The following is a 21,569-nucleotide window of genomic DNA, read 5'->3' as shown; positions in this document are numbered from 1 at the left end:
GGAATAAAGCAGGAGGCAGGTGATGTGTCTGTAATGCTCTGTGTCTCCTCATCTCCATAAGCAGCTGCATCCCAGGGGGAGAGAAAGGGAAAAAACATATACCAACTGTCTTAGTTTAAAAGAGAGGTGTCTGCCAAGGAGGGCAGGAGCCTCCCTTGGAAATGGAAAATATGATAATTATAATTTTGAAATTAAGGGGCTTTCAGGCAAAGATATTGGAAAAGGAATAACAGTTATTTACTTACATATATGTATAACAAGGCAAACAAACAACAATAATGGCAGCAACAACAAACAAAAACAGAAACCCATCAACAGCCTTCTTTCAGTTGTCAGGCACTTTTCCCCTTGATGTAGTTATGGTCACAGCTGGCAGGGATGCTGGTGGCTCCCGGCTGGGCATGGCAGGTGCAATGATTCTCCCTCAGCTGCAGGGGCCGCTGTGGTGCAAGCTCAGCCATCCCTGAACACAATAATGGCGGACGAGCTGGTGGAAGAGATAGAAAAGGGGCTTCCTTTACAAACCCCCAGGGGCAGTCTCAATGCCCCTCCAGATGGTGAAATGAGCTGTAGCAGAAACCTCGGAAACAGCAAGATGGAATGGCAGAGTCAAGCAGACCCGGGGTGACAAAGTGTAGCAGAGACTCCAGGGCCATGCCAGAAGCTGCAGGGTGTTTACATGTCAGGTTAAAATGTGGCAAGAAGCCCTGAAACAGTGGCAGAGAACAGCAGGGCTGGGCAGAGAATCACTCCCCTGGGTAGCTCACTGGCAATGGCTGGTCCTGGGGTCAGGCTGTGCAGAGGGGGCAGCCCTGTTAGGGGATGGGGTGCTCCTGGGTCCCAGCATGGCACGCACTGGCTCTGGGCTCCCAAGCAGCAGAGAAGCAGGCCAGTAACATCCAGTTACAGTGCCAAAGGAAATGAAAAAAACCTGGGCAAAAACCACATGGCAACAGTATCTCATCAGAGGGATTGTACCGTGTGGCCACTGGGACAAATTGCCCCACTTGAAGGAAACAACCCCCTTCACCCCCAACTCTGGCAGGAATCCCAGACTCTCATGCATCACAATACTCAGGGAGCTGGGGGGGGGGGGAGCAGCAACCACCCTGGACACAAAACAAAAAACAAAAACAAACCCCAAAATGGCTATGTGTGGATGTGACAGCCTGGTCAGAGTGAGAAAACTAGGTAAGTTTTCCCAGAATCGGCCTGAGAGACTTTAGGGAATTGAAGATAAACAACGATAGCTTATTATTATAAACAACCTGCAGGTGTTTTCCTACTCTCAGTTTTCCTGTTTTTCTCAAAGATTGTTTATAAGAAGGGCATCTTGTTAATTAGCCAATCAGGTGAAATGTATTAACTGAATGACCAATCAAATCTACCTAGATCGGAACAGCTTATAAAAGGAGCAGTTCTAAATATATGGTGCGCACATTATGCCAATCAGCCTTCTGATGAGTCTGTGTCATTTCTTAACTCAATAGCGACATCTGGTGACCCCAACATGATTTGCATCAGTCAGCCCTTTGTGGATCTCAGGACGGATGAAGGGACACCTCGAACCCCCACCAGAACTCCACTGGGACCCTGTGGTGCCTGTGCAGCCTGTTCGCGTCTGGACACCCTCTGCTCCCCCGGAGAGGTAACGACCTTTCCCTGCATCCCCCTGGAATGGACTGGGATCACGGTTCTGCCCTGATAGCTTAAAAGCTCAGGTGGGAACGAATTCCCCAGCAAAGTGGACAGTCAGTACCTCTTGCTGGAGGTTGGGGGCCATTGTTTTCATGGTGGGGAGTCACCTCTCTAAGGAAGAACACATGATCATTTCTGTGTGGAAGTACATTATTTGCTTTATTGGAGTCTATGTGTCAGATGAGTCACTATGCACTCTGCTTGCCTGGGCCAAATCTCATGACTTTCCAGTAGATATAGAGACCGCTTTTAGTCCGCAATTGTGGGAGGCATTGGGCTACTGGCTCTTGGAAGAAGTTACTAATGGGCTTCCATTGTGCCTTGACTCATACCTGTATGGAGACTCCTGTCTTGTGTGTTCAGAGGCTACATCCAGAGAAAAAGTGAATCGGAAATGCGGGTCTCAGAGGGCAACAATGTTGCCTCTTGGGGTGCCGACACCCTGGGGGGAGTATTGGTGGGCCAGGCATCTGACGGCTTTTCTCTGGCTCCCCGCAGACCAGTGGGGGACGTGGGGACCCCCTGTGGAACCTGTCTCTCACCTAGAGATTATGTTCCGCTGAAATAGCCTCATCCCTATGATTCTGTGAGACCAACGTATCCTCCTCCCACAAAACTGGCACCGCCAAGCATGATAGCTGCATCCCATCCACGCCCGGGGGGCGGCCCCTCCCCGTTTATGCTGCTTTTGGCCCCTCCACAGTCGCTGGTGGTGCCAGAACTGTAACTGCTGCGCCCAGTGGATTGGCTTTCCCCTGCCCCACTAAGAGCGGCTGGCAAGCCACTGCGACAGTCGGCCCCACTCCAGCCACCGGTGATGGCCGCCTCCACTCCGCGGGATGCAGTGGACATGGCTGTGTTTCAGCCAGCCTTGCCCCGTCCAGCAGGATGGCCTTGTGCTGTCCCACAAGCCGCTTGGCTCCGCCTGCCAGCCCCGCTTCCCCCCCTGCAAGCTGGGGACCAACTCTTTCATGGCCAGCAGGTGCTGCTACTCCCAACTCGGATTCCCCCCCCTGCACCATGGGTGAGGGCAGAACCACCTCCATCAGCGGCGGTTGCCACAGCTGGACCGGTCGCTCCTTCAGCTCCCTTGTCATCAGCCATGGAGCCTGTGCAGATGTACTGGCTGCGCCCATCGTCGCAGCCTGCCGGCGAGCATTTGATCCAGCCAACGTCAGCCTTTTCAGTCATGTGTCCCCAGGACTGGCCAGCGGACTTGTGGGAATGGTGGCTTCGAATCCACGGGACTGCCACAAGTCCTCTGGCCTGCAGATAATTCTGCTCAGTGACCCCAGATGATGTGTACCCTGATTCTATCGGGTGCCTGCCTACCGAAGACCTGGCTTCAAGGTTTGATCAACACAAGGGTGGATGTGACAGTCATCTTCTCTGTATGGCGTCCTATGTGGCCTTTGGCTTCCGTAGCGCAGACCTTTGTAAGCCAATGGTCTGTGCTGATCAGAAACATGGATGGACAGACAGCTGCAGTTTGACCCTAAGTCACTGCAGCTCAACCTCTGGGGGCAGGATGTATTGGCAGCCTGGGGGGTACAAATTGGGATGGATTTTTAATTGGGGCTGAAATAAATGGGCAGTTCTTTCTCCTTTTTTAATGCCTTTATTGAAAAGAATCAGCTCAGGTGGGGAGAAATCGATGGGTTGCGCCCACACCGCCGCTGCTCCCAGGCGTGGCACAGAGAAGAAGGGTGATGCAGCTTTGTCTGCTGGTCTGCAGGCAGAGCTGGGGATTCCGTCCTCACGGGAGATTAGCAGATTCCTGCTTTTTTCTCAAACACCCCGGGGCGTCTGTTTAATGAACATCTTTTCAGGTTAGGGTGAGAAGAAAAAAAGGATCCAAGCAGGTACGGGACTACGCTCCCATCCTTAGACGTCACTTAGGTCACTTGTTGGCTTGTAATTTTAGGGGTTTTCCTGGGAAAACTGTAAAAATTCGGGGCGCAATGCATTTGTCATCTGCATACTGGCTCTGATGTCACTGCTATTCTCTTCGTACCTGGAGGGTCTGTCCCCCTGTCCTTCCCTGGCAAGCAGCCAGCATCAGGGGGACAATGGTTAATCACCCGCCATTAACAGGTAATTGAAGAACTCCTCTTTAGCAGTGAAACTAGCTTACAGCAACTGGTCTGACTTGTTTTTAACTCTGCAACCTAAAAATAGATAGCTTTCTATTCATAACAGTCCCCCCTCTTTTTCTTTGATCAGGCTTAAGCTTAAGCTTGCATCAACTTATAATTTTTGGCTCATTGACATAGAATTTCCTATATTTTTTGTATTGATCATAAATTTCCTAAGCACTCTGGTGATCATATTTACCAAACTTCATTACCTTTTTTGGTTTTTTCAGGTTAATTTCTTTAGAGATCCTTAGGTTATTCTGTACAGCAGATGTCACTATTTTTGTTAAACAGGGAAATAAGAACAGACTAACAAGTGTACACACAGTGAAGGTTATAGTTTTCCAACTTTTTTTGAAAGTCCATAGATTATCCCACCAACTGGAATCAAGTGTAGGAGTCCTTTGATTTCTTAAATATGCTAGTTTTCTTATTTCGTTTAAGGTGTTTCTAATGACTGCTACAATTAATTTGATTTGATAAATTACTGTTTTGGTTTGGTGGAGTTGGTCATTAATATGATTAAGAGCTAATGCAGTCTGATTAGATATTACTTCTAATTCTGATTGTAGTTTCAAAATTTTGTTTAACATATATTGCTTCTTCAGTTTTGTTTTTCTTAAATCCTCATATATAGGAACTCTTAAACTTGATCCAGTTTCTTTGTGTATTATAAAGACAGTTTGTTTTATAATTCTAATGATGCCACCACTAGACCAGTCTCTTGGCAATTCAGTGGATGCTGTGGCACCATTGACCCAAAACAGGTGTTTAGGGGTTTCCTGAAAGATATTAGTTTTTGTCCTGCCCTCCCAATATTTAGAAATACTTTTTCCTTTAACTAGATTTACCAGGTTTGCTTTAGTAGTATCACGTTCAAAGCACCACCAGGCTTCTCCTACAGGGTGCTCTCCCAGGAGTGGCTGCCTAAAGGTGGCAGTGTTCTGGGCCATCCAATATATTTTCTTATTCTCTTGATAAAGGCTCAATTGGGAGAGGTTAACACAATTGTTGTGGACTCTCAGCAAGGAACTTACTTCTTTCTCATAGAGAGGTTGGTAGTACTCATTGCACAGCTCTCCTGGGCTCTCCAGAGCACCACCAGCAATCAGAGCCATTACTACTACACTTCCCAAGAGTCCGGTATGGGTCATCTTGCAGAGCCTGCCCACCCGGTCTTGCCTCTTGAGGATTTTACTGAGAAGAAGTCTCCAAGCTCTTTAGAGTCTCTTGCTCCTCTGGTTAAACCTCTCTTGATCTGTCCCTGCTAATTTGGTCTCTCCTAGGGGAGCACTCTGGAGAAGATTAACCTGGGGTCTTTGGTACTAAGTTGGGACGACTTAACCAGAATTACTTATTAATAATTTTTAACTTTTACAAATTTCTTAAAACACTTCAAGACACGTTATGATTCTAAACTTTTTTCTTATGCAGTTCATCAGTCTTTTTCAATGTCAACTTTAAGTCATTTGATCCTTTTATAATAGTATACTCAGCTGAATTAACTTCTGATGCGGTTGAATCCTGTCCTGAGTTAGAGTGTGAGGGTGGTGTGAAATCTGGTCCAATACCAGAGGGAGACACTGACGAACCTTGTCCAATTCTCGGGGGTGGGACTGGTCCTTTAATTCTCGTGATGTGGGTCCAACCTTTTTCTCTGGTTCGCACAGCAGAATTAGCGATGAGGAGTAGCTGAAAAGGGCCTTCAAATTTAGGCATTAATGGTTTATAATTCCAGGATTTTATTAAAACTCAATCTCCTGGGTTGATGTCGTGTGCTTTTGTATCGAGAGGGGAGGTTTGGGGGAGGTATCCTCTTTTTCTAAGTCCTTCTAGGGTTCTTCCAATTACTTCTAAATATTTTCTGGTGGCTTCTTCTCCTTCCAGATAGTCTCCTGTGCTATAGGGTGTTAACAAGAATGGCAGTCCAAACATCATTTCATAGGGTGAAATCCTTATATCAGACCGGGGTCTTGTTCTGATGCGCAAAAGCGCTGGGGGACAACACTTTAGTCAATTCATTTTTGTTTCTTCAATTAATGCTACAGAGCATGTAATCTCCATTTTATTCTTAAAGCTTTAATTATAATTTGCAATGTTTGGGCCACAAAATGTGGACCTCGGTCTGAGTCTATGGTATTCACCATTCTGTTCTGGTTCACTTTTTGGCAAGTTAAACACTCTTTTATAACTGTTTTTGCTAGGTTATATACACTTATGCACAGGTTATGTCTTAGGAAATAATCACATAGTCCTTGGACTCCCCAGTGGGTTAATTTCTGTAGTTCTGTTAGCACCATCCCAGCAAGTGCTTTGTTTAAAAACACCCATCCGTTTGATGTTAACCACTACCCCCATTGCCCTTGATGTAACTTTAAGTCTTTTATAGGCTTTAATTCTTTTTCACTAAATATGGGTTCTTCTCTTCCTTTCCCCTACTCGGGTGCGGTTTCTGCTTAAAAAACTTTTACCAGATCCCCTGGTCCAAATCTGCTTTCTTTGCTATCTTGATCAGCTAGGAAAGGTTTCACAACTTTAGGCTGAACAGTCTGGGGGTCCAGTTTCTCCACAGTAATAGCAGCAGCTTTCACTTAAAGGGACTCGAGGCCTCTCCATGCCTCCTGTCCCTGACAGTACTGGCCTATCCTTGCCTGCCCCTGGTGGTGTACCCCCCCACTCTTTTGTTACCTTGTACTGTGGGAAAGAGTTGCTTGCCCCCAAACTTTCTCTAGCTATAGAGACCATGATCCTAGCTTTGGCCTTTGCTTTTTCTTCTTCTCACCTTAAAAACACTTTCAATGCTTCCCTCAATAACTCATTAATGTCTTTTTCTTGCCAATCCTTAATCTTTTCTAGTTTTCTCCGTATATCAGGCCAAGATTTAGTGACAAAATGGACTTTTAGTAGCACTTCACCCTCCTTGGTGTCTGGGTCTATTCTAGAATACAATTGAAAGTTCCGCTTCAGGCGATTAAGCCAAGTAGCAGGAGTTTCATCTTTCTCTTGTGTACCCTCAAATGCCAATTTTGTATTAGTTCCCTTGGAACTGATTCTCTGATCCCTCGGATTATCAGAGACCTGTACTCTATCATGTCTTTCCTCCCTTCCTCCTGGTTAGGGTTCCAATTGGGATCCACTAGTGGCAATTTGTCTTCACCTGATGGCACTTGGGGCCCTGGATGATTATCTTTTTCCCAAATTCTTATGCTTGCGGCCCTAATCATTCGGGACTCTTCTGGGGAAAATAATATATTTAGAATGGAATTCATCTCCCCCCAAGTGTAGATATTTGGACCTAAAAACTGATCCATTTGGTTAGCAATGCCCATGGGGTCTTCAACTAAATTCCCTAACTCCTTCTTGAATGCTCTCACCTCAGAAGCAGTTAGAGGAGCATTCACAAAACCAGCACCTCCTGCTACTCCTCCCATAGGAACTTCTCTAAGTGGAAAAAGTCTCTCTACCGTGGAGGTCTTGGATCGGGCACTGCAGTATGGCCCATCATCAGACACAAGCTTGTCCCAGTTAGGAGGAGGTGGAGGGACAGCAGTAGGAGGTGGAGAAGAGCTTGGGTGCATGTTAGGTGGAGCTGGAGAAGGGGTGGAGCATGCAGCAGGTGAAGTAGGTATTAGTGGTGGTGCAGAAGCAGCTAAAGGAGTCAAAGGGGGTGGTGAAGGAATAGTCCCCATGGCAGCCAGGAGAAGAACTGGATCTGCTATTTGAGGTGCTCAAAGGAGAGGATTATAAGGTGGAGGGGCATCAGGAGGCAAGTAGTCTAGGGGGTTCCACCTTTTACCAATTTCTTTAACTCCAGCATCCCCTCTTTCATTCCCCTCTTTCTTGCTCTGCACTTCACAAATTTGCACTCCTTCATTCTCAATGGCATTCAACCAACAAGTTACATATAATAATTGCTTGGGATCAGTATCTTCTCGAGCCGTCAGATAGTTACTCAGCTGTTGACACATCCACTTGTCTTTCGTCCCACACCACGGCCATCATCCTTGCCCCTCTAATTCTGGCCACACTTCTGAACAGTAATGAATCATCTTAACTTTATCTAATCCTTCTGTGGCTTCTATAGAGTCCCATTTCTCTAATAGTTCACCTAGGGGACTGTGGGGAGGTATATTCTTCAGTCTTTGGCCACTTTTCTTACTATTGCACCCTCCCATTTTTTCTGCCTCAAAACAAATCACAAAGATGCCTTTTTCTCTAAAGGTAATATATCTTATTTAAGAAGTCTTGACCTCCTGCCAAAACTCCAATTTATCTGACCCTTTTCGTCAGGACTTTGTTGAGACCTTGGCCTTCTCTTACCAAGACTCAACAAACAAACAAAACAAAAAAAAACCTCGAGACCCTGCCCTCTGAGGTGTGTCTGACCTCCTTTGTCAGGACTTGGTTTGCCTGCAGGGCTTTTAAACTTTCCCGAATCCTTCTCGGGACTTGTGAGTTGCCTGACCTCCTTTGTCAGGACTTTGAGAGATCTTGGCCTCCTCTGCCGAGACTCAACCAGCCAAACCTTGAGACCCTGGTTTCTGAGGGGTGCCTGACCTCCTTTGTCAGGACAAAACTGCCTGATATTCTAAATCGCCTAACTTCCTTCGTTAGGACCTGTATCAGGGCTTTTGGGGTGCGTGCCACTCACACAGCTATTTCCTCCGCACGCCTGGAGAGGGGTCCTCTTTACCCCTTTGGAGGCGCCTCAATCACCAATTCCACTCGCTTCCCCCTGTTCCCGGCCAGCCCCCTCGCGGGGGTGCGGAACCGCGGTACTGAGGGGTCCTCACTCGCTTCGAGGGGCCGAGCTGCCAGCCCTCGTCTCACTCACACACACTTGCTCGCCTCCCTCTCCCGCCGCCGGATATTCTCACCAATCCGGCGCTGCTCCGTGTCACTGTCCCGAGCTGATCTTCTCTGGTCCCGATAGCCAGCTGTCCTGCAGGTCCAGGGTGGGCGGCCGTCCCAGTCCTGGTGTCCTCTTCAGGCGTGGTTATCCCAGACAAGTCCCCCAAGCTGAAATAAATGGGCAGGAGATCTTTCTCCTTTTTTAATGCCTTTATTGAAAAGAATCAGCTCAGGTGGGGAGAAGTCGATGGGTTGCGCCCACGCCGCCACTGCTCCCAGGCGTGGCACAGAGAAGAAGGGTGATGCAGCTTTGTCCGCTGGTCTGCAGGCAGAGCTGGGGATTCCGTCCTCACGGGAGATTAGCAGATTCCTGCTTTTTTCTCAAACACCCCGGGGTATCTCTTTCATCAACATCTTTTCAGGTTAGGGTGAGAAGCAAAAAGGATCCAAGCAGGTACAGGACTACACTCCTATCCTTAGACGTCACTTAGGTCACTTGTTGGCTCGTAATTTTAGGGGTTTTCCTGGGGAAACTGTAAAAATTCGGGGCGCAATTCATTTCTCATTGCATACTGGCTCTGATGTCACTGCTATTCTCTTCGTACCTGGAGGGTCTGTCCCCCGTCCTTCCCTGGCAAGCGGCCAGCATCAGGGGGACAATAGTTAATCACCAGCCATTAACAGGTAATTGAAGAACTCCTCTTTAGCAGTGAAACTAGCTTACAGCACATGGTCTGACTTGTTTTTAACTCTGCAACCTAAAAAAAATAACTTTCTATTCATAACAGGGGCCACTGCGCTAAAGGGCAGAAAATATCCTACACTGCCTTTACGGTGGCTGGTGGACAAACCCAATTGGGTACACCAGTGGACCCTGACAAAAGAAAAATTGGTTGCTCTTTGTGAATTGGTTCAGGAAGAACTTCAGCAGGGACACACTGAGCCTTCCGCTAGTCCCTGGAATACTCCTGTCTTTGTGATAAAGAAAAAATCTGGGAAATGGAGGCTGTTACAGGACCTCCAAAAAATGAATGCAGCGATGGAAAGCATGGGGGCACTGCAGCCTGGTATGCCCTCACCCACCATGCTCCCCATGGGATGGGAAATCTTGATCATTGATTTGAAGGATTGTTTTTTCACAATTCCTTTGCATCCTGATGACAAACCAAAGTTTGCCTTTACAGTGCCTTCAGTCAACAATGCTGAACCTGCGTGGATATATCAATGGAAACTTTTGTCCCAGGGCTGTCGCAATAGCCCAACTATTTGTCAGTGGTATGTGGCTCAAGCCTTGTCCGGAGTCCGCAAGCCGTTTCCTGATGCATGTTGCTATCATTACATGAATGACATCCTGGTGGCAGCACCCACCCAGGATGAGTTGCTGAGGATATGGCCTCAGCTGTTCACTGCTCTGCATTCTTATGGGCTACAGGTGGCTCCGGAGAAGGTTTAACAGCACCCTCCTTGGAAATATCTGGGAGTCAAAATTCTTGACCGAACTATTCAGCACCAGGAGGTGCAATTCTTGTATTCTATTAAGACCTTGAACGATGCCCAGAAATTGATTGGTGTCATCAGTTGGTTGCATCCTTACTTGGGACTAACCGAAAAACAACTGTCCCTGCTGTATGATACTCTAAAGGGGGACCCTGACCTGAGATCACCTTGGAAATTGAGTCCTGAGGCGTGATGAGCACTGGGAGAGGTCCAAATGGCTGTTTCTGCTTGTCAGGTTCATTGAGTAGACCTTTCCATTGATATCACTGTCTTCATTACCAATCCAGATTTTCATCCTACGGGTATCATTGGCCAATGGAGTGACAAATGGTCTGATCCTTTGCACATTCTTGAATGGGTGTTCTTGCCCCATCAACCAAAAAAGAGAGCACCTCTTGCAGTTTGCTGGAGGGGGCTCCCCGGGGAGTCCCTGGAGGGCCCCCTAAGCTGTGTGTTCGCCAATAACAGCAAGCAGGCAGGGAGACTCCACATGGCTTCTAAGGGTGCTAATTAGATGAGGGTTTATTGGGGGTCCCACCCCCGGGAGCAGCATGGTTTCTGAGGGAGAAGGGGGGAAGGGGGAGGGAGGGGGAGAGAGGGAGAGCTTAGAGAGAGAAGGGCCAAGAGAGAGCCTGGTCTCCCTCGCACAGTTTAACAGAGAGATTCAAAGTGGGCACGGAATAAGACTTGGGCCAATGGGATTACAGATACATGATAGTTCAGGGGAGGATCACAGTCTTGGAATAAACCGTACATTTTCGAGGGGTGAGACAGAGCATATCATTTAACTAAAATGGAACATCACAAGCACCCCCACTATTTGAACTGATCACTCATTTGATAATCAAATGCCGTCAATGGTGTTTGCAATTAATGGCAGCTGATCCCGCAACAATCATTCTTCCAGTCGAACGGGTAGACTTTGAATGGAGCTTTGCTAACAGTGCTCCTTTGCAAAGTGCGCTGCAAAACTTTTCAGGGCAGATTGCCTATCATATGCCCAGTTACAAGTTATTGCAGTTGGCAAAAGCAACCAATCTGTCGTTGTGGCCAAAAAGCATCCGGGTGCCAGTGCAAGGACCCACCATCTCCACTGATGGTTCCAGAAAAACAGGGAAAGCCATTGTTACTTGGAAGGATGAATCTGGATAGCAAATGTTGGAGGGCCATGAGTCAGGCTCGGCCCAACTGGTTGAGTTAAAAGACATTGTCATGGCATTCCAGGAATTTTCTCAGGTGCCTCTGAACTTGGTCACTGATTCTGCCTATGTTGCAGACATAACCAAGCATTTGGATTGTTCACTTCTGAAGGAAGCAAATAATGCAGTTTTGTTTCAGTTATTGAGAGCTTTGTGAAGCACAATTCAGGCCCGAGTTCATTCATGTTACATCTTGCACATTCGGAGTCACACCAAGTTGCCAGATTTCATAACAGAAGGTGACTGCCAGGTTGGTAACCCTGCGTGGGTGGCGCCTCAGCCTGACAAGATTGTGCAAGCCAAAAGGTCGCAGGATTTTTTCCATCAAAGTGCACATACCCTACAGAAACAATGTTGCTTTATGCCAACTGAGGCTTGTGACATTGCCAGTTCTTGCTCTGATGGTCATGGACTTGCTGCACCTTTACCAGTGGGGGTGAACCCCAGAGGCCTAAAGACCTTGCAGCTTTGGCTATCAGATGTTACTCACATCACTGAATTTGGCCGACTTAAGTATGTGCACGTGTCTATTGACACCTTCTCCTCTGGCCATGTGGGCATAAGCTCACACTGGAGAAAATGGTCATGACGTGATTGCCCATTGGAGGATGGCTTTTGCAGTCTTGGGAATATTTCCTTCTGTGAAAACTGATTATGGCCCTGCCTATGTCTTGCAGTAGACGCGGCAGTTTTTGCGCTTATGGGGAGTGTCACATAAACTTGGTATGCCGCACTCTCCAACAGGCCAGGCCATTGTTGAATGGGTTCATGGTACCTTGAAGTGTGTTCTGGACAAACAAAAAAGGGGAATGCCTGGAGAAACCCCGCACAGTTGATTGGAAAAAGCTCTATATACAGTCAATCATCTTACAGTGCCACAGAATTCAGAGAATCCTGTCATTCTAAATAATTTTCTCTTGTTGCACTCTTCAGGTGAGACGCATCTGCCTCGAGTGAAAGTCTGGATACAGGACTTAGCCACTAAAAGTGGGAGGGCCTGTACGACCTTATCACTTGGGGCCACGGCTATGCATGTGTTTCTACAGATACTAGAGTACGATGTGTACCTGTGAGGTGTGTCGGCCCTGATTTGTGACACCAAAAACAGAATGGGGCCAACAGGCAACCTCCAAACAATGATCAAGATGACGACCATCAATCCAATGACCCCTTCACGAGTGGGGAATGAACATTCTATCCTTTCCTTTTTTCTGGAAAAGGACTGTTGACAAGTTAAGATTGTCAGTTCTGATTTGCGGGGAAAAAACCTAACTCCACAACTTCTAAGTTGTAAAGCCAGTATGTTTATTACAGGGCTGGACGCATGTGGGGATCGTTCCCCCTAAAGGACATGCGCACCCCTGAGAATTCCAAACCTTTTTTTATCCCCCTTACTTGTACATATGCATAGAGTTTCACAATAGGTTCATGCATATTCTTTTTACTGGTTTTGCGTTACACTTGCGGCTAGTTTTTTTATCAGTCCTTGTACAGAAAGAACTCCTGGGTCATCCTGTCCATCTCCTGCAGCCTCATCTTTGGCTCTCATCTTTGTTTCAAAGTTCAAGGCCCCCCCCCCCCCCTTATCTTTCTTTCCAGTTTGGAAGTTCACATTCTTTTTCCTCGGCTGAGACAGTTTTGTGAGCACAGGCAGTCTTAAGCACAGCACAGAGTTCACAGACTAAACAACATATTTCATCTACGCAATCAAGCTACAGACTAAATAATTCAAAATGGCACATTTCACCTAAATCCAAAATGGATTTTTACCATTAAATTTTCATTCTGTTTCAGTTCTTTGAACAAACTAATGATAAGTTGGTACTATATTAGACTTAGTATTGATATTGTATTAGAATAGGTAACTGATTTTAAGATTAATAATGTATTTCTTGTAAGAGGGAATCATAAGATTTGATCTCTCAGACCATTTCAAAATGGCATTCGATTGAGGTTCTGATTGATAAATAGCAACTGCTAGAGGAACCTCTGGAGCTGTGTTAGTTCTTCTTTCTGCAAGGGGCCCTGCAGAGGATTACAAACACCACCTCCTCCTTTAAACAAAAAGGGGGACCTGTGGATGTGACAGCCTGGTCAGAGAGCAAGAAAACTAGTCAAGTTTTCCCAGAATCTGCCTAAGAGACTTTAGGGAGTTGAAGATAAACAATGATAGCTTATTATTATAAACAACCTGCAGGTGTTGTTTTCCTACTCTCAGTTTTCCTGTTTTTCTTAACAATTGTTTATAAGAAGGGCATCTTGTTAATTAGCCAATCAGGTGAAATGTATTAACTGAATGACCAATCAAATCTACCTAGATCGGAACAGCTTATAAAAGGAGCAGTTCCATATGGCGCGCACGTTATGCCAATCAGCCTTCTGATGAGTCTGTGTCATTTCTTACTCAATAGCGACAGATATGGGATAAAAAAAAAATCCCTAAGACACCAACCCTCTGAACTCCAGTGATTTATGAGCATGAGGCAGGGTGAAAATTCCTTCTTTCTCCATTGCAGATCTGGTGCCCTGTTTGAGCAGGAATGGTTACAACAAAATGCCTCAGTGCCCACCCACTCTGGGTCTGGGGCTTCACAGGTAGCTGTGGCAGGCTGGAGGGCATGGATGCATAAGTCGTGTATCCTAAGGTACTAGACTAATAACTGAAATGTGAAAGATTATACTTCCCCTCCACCCCCAAACAGCTTCTTATATATACAGAAACATCAAATCCTCGAATTCTCTGTGGCCAAGATTTTCCTGCTTAGTTGCAGTCCCTCCATAAGCCACCTTAAAGCAGTTTTAGCTCCATACTTCTCCAGAGAGCTTTTCAGATGCTCCCTCCTGGTACTTAGCAATTATTTTGTAACTGGTGGCTAGTCATTGTTGTGGACAAGGTAAAAGCATTGGATAGCACACTGGTATTTGCCTTTAGAGTACTGAGAAACTATGTACCAGGACATGATACGCATTTCAACCCTCTGATACAACGTGGCTGTAGGCATAGAATAAATCCATATCGCAAAGCTAAAGCTGGCCCAAAATGTCTCAGTCTGAGCACCTCTGTGCTGCCCCAGGGGCTGAAGGATGGCCCCATGTCAGACCCCTGCCCACGCTGTTGCTCTTTTCATGCCCATGGGGGTACTGGAGTGACCCAAGGGACACAAGGCTGGGTTTGCCACAGGGTGACGGCTATGCACCAGGGGGTTCTGGAGCTGCCTTGGGACATCTGGGGTAGGTGCCACTAGATGTCCACTAGTGCTCCATCTTCTACGTCTGAAAACATGGGGGGGGGGGGGGGGGGGGGGAGGGAGGGCAGCTTTGGGAGCATCCCACAGATGGTGTGGGTCATGTTCTTCATAGATATAGGGTGGTAGCAGAAGATGGGGACATCCTGGGGCAGACTGACAGTTTGGGTTGATTTTGTTGATTTCTTGAGTCAGGGTGAAGCATTGTCTTGAAGTAAATGCAGCCAAAGCAGTGCAAAGCAGCATGGCCATGCTCAGAGCAGGGAAGCTGCATGGCTAGCACGAGGATGGCAGGTTTGGGTGCTGCAGTGAAGCTGCCTCTGGGTGTAGTGCCATGACCAAGGACACATAGTATGGTGATAGCAGATGCCGAGCTGCTGTCCGAATTTTTTCTCTACTCCCCCGAGCTGGGGAGGAGTCTGCACCGGCTGAACTGTGGCACAGCAGCTGACAGCCGGGGGGGCACTGCCCAGATGCGCCGGGGGCGTCCGGGGAGCGCCTCAGCAGGAGGCAGCAGTGATCAGCAGGAAGGCAAAGTAAGAAAAGAGGGACTCTTCTCGGGGGCAAAGTCCAGAGTTTAATGTCTCCAGGGGAATCCAGCCAAGAAGGACCATGAGGTGGGGGTACAGCAGATTATAAAGGGGGCGGAACATACAACACATCAACCAATGAGGGAGAACTTGGGAGGGAACAAACTCGTGAGAAACATGCCAGCTAGCCAATAGGGAATGTGACAGGGAGGGACTCCTGTTCCCGATCCAATCACCCACCGAGGAGGGGAGAACTTTCTGGAAAGAGGGAAGGGGACAGTGGGTGATGGACAGGAACTCAGGGAGGGATTGACAGAGGGTAACCAGGGGAACAGGGGTGGAGACAATAAATTGACACTCTCAAAAGGAGGGGTTGCCGGGGGGGGGGGGGGGGACCCCAGGACCAAACCATTATAACTTTAGGGGGAAACCGAACAAACCAAATGAACCATGCACCACAACAAGCAGAGGTGGGAATGGCTGCTGTGGGTAAGGATCCATGGGGACACCTGGGCAGCTGGTGTCAGCAGCAGGAAGAAGGGATGCACCACTGACATGCCACTCAGGTTAGCACAGGTTGAGGGAGCAGACCCCAAGTGGGGAGCAGGCATGGAGTATCCCAAGTAACAAGCAGTAGGATGAGTCTCATGTTGTGCCAGGGGCAGTTTAAATTGGAGATTAGAAAAAATTTCTTCCTTGAAAGGGCGGTCAGGCATTGGAACAGGCTCCCCAGAGTAGTAATGGAGTCACCATCCCTGGAAGGGTTTAAAAAGCATGTAGCTGTGACACTTGGAGATATGGTTTAGGGATAGACTTGGCAGTGCTGAGTTAACAATTGGACTGTGATTTTAGAGGTCTTTTCCAACCTATGTGACTATATGGTCCATATTTCTTTTCCCCCTTGACTTATGGACAGAGAATGGTTTAGATTGGAAAAGACCTTTAAGACCATTGAGTCAAACCATTGACCCAGCCCTGCCAAGTCCACCACTAAACAATGTCACACCCTGGGGCAGGTACCTGCCAGCCTCAATATTTTGGATTTCCTACAGTTCCTGGTGCAGCTCATTTGCCCAAAACCCATTTGTTTTCTTAGCAACAATCTGCACCCTCCCTGTCGCTTGGCCTCAGCTAGATGGTGACAGGGGGGCGACAATTCCCCTCCCCTGAGCTCCATTGAATCCCAGCTACCAGTGTTGGTGCAGCATAAAACAAAGAGCAGCATACGGGTTCCGGGGTAACTTTATTTGATGGTAAACTTCCCCTCTTCATCATCCTGGGACCCCAAACTGGGGGCAAACACTGACTTATAAAAGGGGGCAGGTCTCAAGAGAGGATACAATCTTTAACAAATCAGGAAAACTGTGAGTAAAAACAAGGCGGGGAATACAATGTATAAACCAATACAAAATTTCAAGGGAGGAGAACATTTTCAGTGAACTAATAGAGTTTAAAGAAATATAAAACTGACAGGGAAAATTCTCAAGGGTAGGCAGCCTCAAAGAGAAACTGGCATCTAATAATGGAAGAAGTGACAAAAGTTCTGGGAAAAGGGCAGGGACAAAAAGGAAACAGCATAAGGAAACTACAAAATTACAAATCAAACAGTAAACATACTAATAAAACAAAAACACACCACAACACCTCCCTTCAGCTACTTCAGCTCATTTTGCATGCATTTATTTTAAACTTTAACCCAGCAGCTCCTGGAAACTCTTCCATGCAACTTTGGGAAAAATTGGGCCAAGGGTATTTTGGGAGGAAAAACCCACCCAAAAAACCCCCCAGAAAACCCCTCAATTTTTGTTTATACCAGTTAAACTTTTTTTCAGGAGTGGAGCCCTGCAGCACTGGAATGGAATCCCACCAGCCTGAGCCCTGCACATGAAATACTAAGCACCAGGAATGCCCCTGGTTGGGTGGGGGACATCAGCCAGCCCCAGCCTGCCTAAGCTGCTCCAAGTAACAACCATGAAGAGAGCAAAACATTCAATTTAATGGAAACAAGTCTTTATTAAGTAACTTTTAATATCATAAAAATAAAACTCTTATAATTCTCTTTACAACAAATATATAATATCAGTGCTTTGGCCATCATAATTTAAAGGCCCTTTATCATAAAATATATAGTTTTTAAACTTGACCAAAATTGAATTTATAATCCCTATGACCTCCCTACATATACATAACAAAGAGTGTAGTAAAATCAGCAGCAAATACTAAGCTAGATCAATAGTTTATCAGTTTATTCTTAGTTTGTGGTTTATAGAAGTGGTACACGCACCTTATGTCTATTGATTCCTTGGCTTATTAGTTGCAGTGTACAATGCAATAAAACAAAATACACGCTCAGTGAACATTTTTTTGCATCTACAAGACTGTAGTTAGAGATCAGATTTTAATACTGACATGTAACTATCCTACAAGCAATTATAGTAAAAGTTATGCAGTACATAATATGCCTTCAAGGCAACTCCTAGTTGTAAACTTTTATACCAAATGTAACTCTTCAAGTGGAAATAAAAATAAAATTTTCTGCATATTTACTAGTTTAATACACAATTTCTTTTTTTTTTTTTGTTACACTGAGAAAAAGATTATCTTGGGAAAATAATGCTTTAAAAAAGAGGAAAAAATACATCATAACTCTACTTTTGTGTCTTTTTTTTGTTTGTTTTTGCTGTTTTAATATATGTCAGCACAGATTTGGGAATGTACTGAGGATGAAAAAGCTAGAAACATCCACAGGTTGAAATGTAAGAAGCTCAAGAAGCTCATTCAAGAGAGACTTTTTTTTTGGAAAGACAGTTTTGAAATGAAGTAAACTGATTACAAGGCCACTGTCACAGCTGCTGTCATGAATAATACAAGGGCATTTACACAACTCCCCCTTTTTCCTTTTTCTTACTAAAAATATATATTTATGTGTAAGACATGAATTTAACATAAAAATGCTTCACATTTTGAACTATATATTCTCTAAAAAAGGTCAAGAACAGCTTGATCAGACTAATGAACAGAATGTCAGCATCATCACTCTAAGTCAAAGTATGTGCATCCCAAAGCCCTTACTGTAACTGGATGAAGCCAGCCAGACCTTTTCCACGTTACACTAACAAAAGCAGTGGGTAGGAATTCACAAATTGAGACATTCCTGATCCTCTGGACATACTGCCCTTATCAAGGACAAAATGGGGGTGCATCTGGCAGCTTCTTTCCTCCCACCTGTCATTTATTATCTGAACCTGCCAAATAACACAATCTGTTTCAATAAATCAAACTATGCTTTAAAAGATATTTGCAATGCTGAAGAATTAGGCATAAGTTGTCACATAAAGCAAAAAATATTTCCTCAAAACTGGTAGAAGATAGCATTGGAAGTGTTGTTTGATATACTGATAATACCACACATCCTCCATAGCAGACAAGTACTTTTGCATTTAGGCAACAAGGTTCATTGCTGCCAACTCACAGAAGCCAAACAATTAACAGAGATCCTTTAGAAAAGCCTGGAAATTTTGAGGGTTTTTTTCTGTTGTGTAATTTATGAAAACTTGCCCTCACTGTGCCATAACATTATACCAGATGTATCTCTGCTAAACATGCCATCTGCTTACACTGAACTAGACAGAGATCCCTTAAGTTTAGTGTTACCATAGCAGCCTTTTGAGAAAGTAAAAATTTATTAATAACTTCAGCCTAATCCCAAGGAAGTCAAACAGTCAGAATTCATTAGAAAGTTTACTAGAGGGTACCATTACATCCATGCCTTTAAGTCTTTAAAAGTCCACATATAATAATATCCCTATAATATCTCTATTTAAGAGTGAATTTGAATTGCCTGAGTAACAGCTGTCTGGCAAACAGGACACGATGGGACTTCCTTTTCACAGATTTTGTTGGCACACTCCAGGCAGAAGAGATTGTGACCACAGGGGACCAGGCCCGCAACAACCTGGTTCTCAAAGCACATCACACAGTCAAACTTCTGTCTTGACTCGGGGCGAGCTGGACGTGGAGCCACCATTGGAAGATGAATAGCTGTTGGTGCCATTGGAGAATGCAGGGATGTAGATAGGAAGGCCTACTTGGTGGCCAGTGCTAGGTGGGTCACTATTCGCTCTCCCAGCCAGTGGGTGATCCAAGCTTTCTGGAAGTGTGGGTGACAGGCAAGGAGTAGATGGCTGTCTCCCTTGGCATTGAGGCTTGGTATTAATAGCAGGGTCACTACCAAAGCCAGGGAGAGGGTTTACAGGTTTAAAAGGAGTCCAAATGGTTTGGGAAGGCATTGATAAAGAGTCATACACAGGAGAGTCAATTGTGAGGTCTTCTGTGCCCACTGAAGGCAACGTTTCTGCAAACCAAAAGTTGCTTGTGCTGAACGGACTTGTTGGGCTGAAATCAGCCAATCTATTGCTTCCAAAACAGGAATCTGTGGAACTACTTCCCAAGGAGCTGGAGCTGTCATTCCTATAATTAGAAATCATTCTGGTGCAACTAAGAGGGACAGGATTAGAAGCAAGCCATGCAGACCTGAGAGTGCCTCCTTCAAAACTCACATCTGTACCATTGTAGTGGAAATCATTCTCTTTATTCAGCTTGATGTAGTTCCCAGTACGCATGGCTATATGCATCTCTATCTCCTCACGTGCACAGTTAACATTTTCAGGCATTCCTGTGACTTCGAAGACTGGCTCCTTGTCCCTGCTGGGGGTGACTATGTAGGTATGGGTCTGCTGCTGAATTCTTTTGATTGTAGCTCCTTTTGGTCCAACCACCAGCCCAACTACACGGTAAGGCACCCTGACTAGGACTGTCATCTGACCTGGCAGGTTAGGGGTACATGGCAGGCCTCCCAGGGCAGGACCACTCTTGTTGCGTGATGCTCTGATCATGGAGAAGTGTTCAGCAGCTGAGAGAATTTCCATTTTAGCCATGGCTACATCTTCCTTTCGCCCAGTGACAACAAAGACTGGTTCTTCTCCACGAACAGGGGTCTTAATGTAAGTATTTGTCTTGGCCCTTAGTGCTTTTATTTTGCAACCTGTTTAAAGGAAACATATACAAGTTTGGCAAGATATCCAAGTTTAGAAAGCCACAAGAAAACCATTTAAGTTGTTTGAGAGTTTTAAGAAACCATAGGGTGAAACCAGAACCAGCTGTTTGCATCTCTGCAAGCCACATCAGCAAAACCAGTAACAACTTATACCTATTATTTCCAAACAGACCTCTGATACTTAGAGCCACAAACTATTTTAGCAATGTTTCTTGGGCTGGTTTAGCCCAGCAACTCCTCAGTTGCTATTAGATGGTGAATAAACATGAATGACTTTTTCCTCTGTCAGCCACGTTTGTGATTATCCCATACATGCTAGTAGGTTTAAATTTTTTCCATTGACTGGGTATACTTCAGTTATTTCTAAGATCCTGCACAACAAGTAAAGGTTCACACAGAAGTTTGCTGATATATTATCCTTCCACCAACAAGCATGACCCAAAAGCAAATTAAGCATTTACAAGTGAGAGAAGTGTCTGTATTGCAACCTGTGTAGGGTATAGATAAAATTGATTAACTGAAAACTCTTCCTTTTATCAGTAAGTGTTATTTAAAACTTTACTCTTCCCTGGGGGATGAAGAAGCCACTCCTTGAACTGTCAAGTAGGAGTTCAAGCAGTTTGTTGCATGCAAATAAGGCTTACTATGTAATGTATGTGCCTACGTGGAATTTCTCTAATTCATTAACTGAGTAAATACAGTCTGAAATAAAAGCAAAAAGTTCATGAAATATTTGTCTTTGATTTTTGGGGACTGAATTATAAAGTTTGCTATGGCACAGCAACAACAGGCTCTTTCCCAAGATGCTCAAGGCATTTTGAAATACATACAGAAGCCCCTTTTACCCACGAGAGGACCAGAAAAGCAGGCATCGCAAAATGAAGAGACACAAGCAGGTCCATGACATGCAAGACAGTCTACTGGATTCAGTCTGAATTGAATTTATCCTACTGTAAACAAATTCAAAAGCATGTCACAGTAAATGTTATTTTATAGTGAACCTCATCTTGAAAAAGTTATAAGTAACATTTTCAGATCAAGTGTTTTAAGCATCATTTCACTTGCAGCAATTTATTCACATTTTCCTTATTTACTTTAAGCATCTCATAACCCTTTGGGTACTCAAAATAGTGTTTTGTTAGTCCTTTGTACCCAAGGTATCACAAGCAATAAATTGTACAGTTAGAAAACCACACAAAGATGCACTTTATTCAGTACTATCTACTAATAAAAAGAAAGTAGCAATCATGCAGATGCTGGTTGGAATAGAGGGGAGGAAGAGCTGCTTCTTGAAGGGTCCCTGCACGTAGCAAGGACAAAGGCTGAACACAGAAGCCCTTTGTTTTTGTGACACAGCT

General features: G+C 45.3%; 1 protein-coding gene and 1 long non-coding RNA gene across 2 annotated transcripts in view; one reads left to right on the top strand and one right to left on the bottom strand.

The window, feature by feature from the left end:
- The first annotated feature begins 499 nt into the window (after nt 1-499).
- On the top strand, nt 500-18,153 carry LOC135289131 (uncharacterized). Its single transcript, XR_010351929.1, has 2 exons — nt 500-1,648; nt 16,988-18,153. It is a non-coding gene; the product is annotated as an uncharacterized LOC135289131 (long non-coding RNA).
- LOC135289129 (RNA-binding E3 ubiquitin-protein ligase MEX3C-like) overlaps nt 16,380-21,569 on the bottom strand; it is a 70,684-nt gene continuing 65,494 nt past the window's right edge. Inside the window, 2 exon segments of the mRNA XM_064402523.1 lie at nt 16,380-19,156; nt 19,158-20,199. Of these exon segments, the coding sequence (XP_064258593.1) occupies nt 18,976-19,156; nt 19,158-20,199 (1,223 nt within the window). The 3' untranslated portion in view covers nt 16,380-18,975.

This window comes from Passer domesticus, chromosome W (assembly GCF_036417665.1).
Source record: "Passer domesticus isolate bPasDom1 chromosome W, bPasDom1.hap1, whole genome shotgun sequence".
Lineage (NCBI taxonomy): Eukaryota > Metazoa > Chordata > Aves > Passeriformes > Passeridae > Passer > Passer domesticus.
The sequence above is the reverse complement of the archived record's forward strand: the minus strand, read 5'-3'. Positions and strand labels throughout refer to the sequence as shown.